General features: G+C 45.0%; 1 protein-coding gene across 1 annotated transcript; it reads left to right on the top strand.

The window, feature by feature from the left end:
• Positions 1-465: 465 nt before the first annotated feature.
• LOC106817810 (exostosin-like 2) lies at positions 466-3,285 on the top strand. The gene is made up of 3 exons (XM_014822511.1): positions 466-476; positions 2,157-2,204; positions 2,958-3,285. The coding sequence occupies exon 3, from the start codon at positions 2,963-2,965 to the stop codon at positions 3,278-3,280; it is 318 nt and encodes a 105-aa protein (XP_014677997.1). The 5' UTR covers positions 466-476; positions 2,157-2,204; positions 2,958-2,962; the 3' UTR covers positions 3,281-3,285.
• Positions 3,286-4,595: the final 1,310 nt, after the last annotated feature.

A 4,595-nucleotide genomic window follows, 5' to 3' on the forward strand; every position in this document is an offset into this window, starting at 1 on the left:
CACAACACACACCACACACACACACACACACACACACAACGACACACCACACACACACACACGCCAAATCACACACGCACGACGCCACACGCCACACACAACCGCGCGCGCGCACGCACAACACAGCCGCGCACACGACCGCACACGCGCACACGCACACGCACACGCCATCACGCACACGCCACCACGCACACGCACACGCACACGCACACGCAACAACACACAGCACACACCAACACACACACACACGCACGCACAACGAACACACAACACACACACACAGCACGCACGCACGCACGCACGCATGCAGAGCCACGCATGCACGCACACACACACGCACACATTCCGCTTCCTATTTCGCACAACGACCCGCCCTGAACGCTACTGCCCCGTTTCAGTTTTGCAGGACACAAGCAAACTGTTCGCGAATTCTCGTGCCAGAGCGCACGCTGCTGGCGTTCCGGACGGAACATACGGATACAAGTAAATCGACCTAAAACGGGAAATACTGCGATTATATTAACAGGTAAACGCACATGTTCTGTAGTGCAATGCCCGATTCAACAGCTTTCGCAGCAATACATCTGATAAAGCCTGTTGACAGTGCATGCTTGCTATGCTATACGTTTGAAAACATTGCGTTGTTTACGCGCTTATTAAATCTCGGCGCTACGTTGTGCTATCACGTGAACTGTTATTGCAGTTGAACTGCCAAAGCAGCTACGCGCCACATCACCCCAAAGCACACTCATCCCGCTGCATAAATCCACACTCTTTACATTCAATTCCACAAGACGTCTACCTTACCTTGGCGACAAGCACCCGCCAGTAACCCGCTCTGTCATCATCACGCACCTCCCCGCCCAAATAAATCCACACTCTTTCCTTCAAAATTCTTCACTCTTCTCTTAATAATTCTTCACTCTTCTTTAAATATTCTTCACTCTTCTTAAATAGATTTCTGATTTTCTTTGCAATAATTTTACTCTTCTCTCAATAATCTTCACTCTTCTTTAAACTATTCTTCACTCTTCTCTCAGTAATTCTTTCACTCTTCTTTAAATATGCACTTCATTCTATATGCCTCACTCTTCTTCAATATAATTCCTCACTCTTCTTCAATAGAATTCTTCACTCTCTCTAATAATTCTTCACTCTTTTTTAAATAATTCTTTACTCTTCTTTAAATAAATCCACATTCTTTTTTCGATAATTCTTCACTTTTCTTTTACTCATCTTCTTACACGTCTGCCTTAAACACACTGCAGCCCCGATGCCTTCTACCATCGCGACTATTTTCGGCGATCAACTCTCTCCGACGACGTCTACGCCACCCGATCGGTCGAACCGCTACAACAACTGCGACGACATCGCGTATCAACGTTTCGCGGTCAGCCGCACGCGCTGGACGACGCGTCGGGCGTCATGCCGTCGCATGCCGCAAAGTACGCCGAAGATCGACAAGCCGAGGCAAGCGTTTCAAGGCCGACTGCAGGCGTCCGACGCGCCACCACTCGAATCGCACGCCGCCGCCTCAACGAGCGGCGACGATGTTCACGCGACGCATGCCGCCGCTACAGCTGACGCCTTCGTCGTTGCCATGACCGCTATGACGTCACGGCGGTGAGTGAAGTGGGCGCGGTCGGTGGGCGGATGTGGCATGGTATTACATTCCTTTCTATGAGAAAGGCTCCCGTCTCCCCAAAATGTTTCTACATTGGCGCGGGCAGGGGCGTGTCGTGTACGCACATTGCGCATGCGTGTGAATTTTGATCTTTATTGCGTGGTATGATATGATAATACTCAATATCCAAGCAGCCTAAAATACCTATAATTGGATACCTAATATACCTAGTAAGACTTTAATATTACGTATAAGTGGGCCTATCGCTAATGTAAGTTTAGTATATGTATGTCATACGTCTCATTTTCGTATGTGTATTACTAATGATAAATAATAATATTATCCTAAATATTACCATTTACATACATATATAACATACTCACAGCGCCCTATAGTGCCACGAGCCAAACAACTTTTCATACCAAGTTGGGGCAAATGCTGCCATCGAACACTTGCGTGTGTAGATCAAGAAAATATATGTCGATAGCTTTGTCAAGAACTCAGTCAGCCTTAAGGGGGTCACGGGACTTTAACTACATTAAATCGGACCTAAACGGGAAATACTCGATTATATTACCAGGTAAACGACAGGTTCGGTAGTGCATGCCCGTTCAACAGTTGCGCGGCAATAATCCTTGTAAAGCTGTTGACATTTGCTGCTGCTTTGTATAATAGGTTTGAAAAACATTGCGTTTTTACGTGTTTTAAATTTCGTTTACGTGTTTATCACGTGAACTTTTATTGAGTTGAATGCAAAGCAGCTACGCGCACACATCACTCACAAAGCACACTCATCCCCGCGATAAATCCACACTCTTACATTCAATCCACAAGCGTCTACCTGACCTTGCAGACAAGCACACGCCAGTAACCCTCTCTGTATCACTCATCGCACCTCCCCCGCAAATAAATCCACACTCTTCCTTCAATAATTCTTCACTCTTCTCTCAATAATTCTTCATTCTTCCTTAAATAATTCTTCACTCTTCTTTAAATAATTCTTCATTCTTCTTTCAATAATTATTCACTCTTCTCTCAATAAAAGAGTGAAGAATTATTGAAAGAAGAGTGAAGAATTATTTAAAGAAGAGTGAAGAATTATTGAAGAAAGAGTGAAGAATTATTTAAAGAAGAGTGAAGAATTATTGAAGAAAGAGTGAAGAATTATTTAAAGAAGAGTGAAGAATTATTTAAAGAAGAGTGAAGAACTCTCAGTTATTCTTCACTCTTCTTTAAATAATTCTTCACTCTTCTTTAAATAAATCCACACTCTTTTTACGATAATTCTTCACTCTTCTTTTACTCATCTTCGTCTGCCTTAAACACACTGCAGCCCCGATGCTTCTACATCGCGACTACTTTCCGGCGATCAACTCTCTCCCGGACGACGTCTACGCGATGGTCGACCGCTACAACAACTGCGACGACATCGCGATCAACTTCGCCGTCAGCGACGCGCTGGACGACGCGTCGGGCGTCTGCGTCGTGCCGCAGAAGTACGCGAAGATCGACAAGCGAGGCAAGCGCTTCAAGGGACTGCAGGCGTCCGACGCGCACCACTCGAATCGCACGCGCTGCCTCAACGAGCTGGCGACGATGTACGGACGCATGCCGCTACGCTACAGCGACGCCTTCGTCGTCGCCATGAGGCTATGACGTCACGGCGGTGGTGGGTGGGCACGTGTGTGTGTGGGGTGGGGGGGGAGGGGGTCGCATGGTATACATTCTCTTTTTTCTGTAGGAAAGACTCCCGTCTCTAAAAAAATGCTTCTACAATGTGCGCGGGCATAGGAGTGTCGTGTGCGCAAATTGCGTGTAATGATTTAATCTTTATTGTCCATGCGCATGGTAGAGGGGGCCGTTTGTCATTAGGGGGATGTATACCATGCTACAGCGGCGTGAGCTCCTTACCCCCTCTGACCAAGGAGCTAAATATAACAAGGCGAGGAAGCGGATTGGCTGTGTGTCTTTCGCCTCAAGGGCGCCATCTATGGACCATAATCAGCTGAAACGGCTGTGCAGACCCGAACTCAGAGCCAATAGAACACTAATCTGTTCTAGGCCAATATGGCCAAATATGGCAAAGATTTGGGCCAGATATGGCGGCGCTTCCTCTCCTTGTTATATTTAGCTCCTTGCCTGTGACGAGCTTACTCCCCCCATAGACATATATGGCTATGTGGGCGTGTTTAGCAGGGCGCATGGCGCATTTGATTGGCGCGTGGGGAATTGACATTTATTTGCCCATGCGCAATGTATAAGGGGGGTATAGTCGTAACGAGGGAATAAGGTCGTCACAAGGGAGGGAGTAAGGAGCTCACACTACAAGGGCAAGACTGTCAGGATGGAAGTCAACCTTCGTAGACAAGATCCAGATTCAGGGGTGAGCACACATGACGATGTATTAGTTTCGCAAGGCAATGTTTAGAAGTGCCGCCAAGCAATTAAGATCAATATTGATAAAGCGATCGATCTCCCCGGCATTTCACATGTATTGCACATGTACTTAACATCAGGAGTGTACAATGACAAATTTGTCGTATATTTGTCATTATACACTCCTGTTAACATGTATGAATATAATATAAGAATGATTTTAATATTTATTGTGATATTATCGTATTTGAGTGCTTTTCAAACAGTTTTATATACTCATATTACGTATAAGTATCGCTATGTAAGTTTAGTATTGTATGTATACGTATATTTTATATATGATATATTAATGATATAATATTATATTATCTAAATATACATACATAATATATACATACTCACAGCGCCTAGGAGAGAGGAATGTTTCAGTAATAATGTCAGTCCCGATAGACAAGCAACACGTATTATCTTGACGATAAACATTCTTTGAAATAAATACACATTAGTTTTGTTTAATCTCGCTTTCAATTCTCTCTCTTTCTCTCTCTCTCTCTCTCTCTCTCTACATATATCTCTCTCTCTCTCTCTCTCTCTC

This window comes from Priapulus caudatus, unplaced genomic scaffold (genome assembly GCF_000485595.1).
Source record: "Priapulus caudatus unplaced genomic scaffold, Priapulus_caudatus-5.0.1 Scaffold1873, whole genome shotgun sequence".
Lineage (NCBI taxonomy): Eukaryota > Metazoa > Priapulida > Priapulimorpha > Priapulimorphida > Priapulidae > Priapulus > Priapulus caudatus.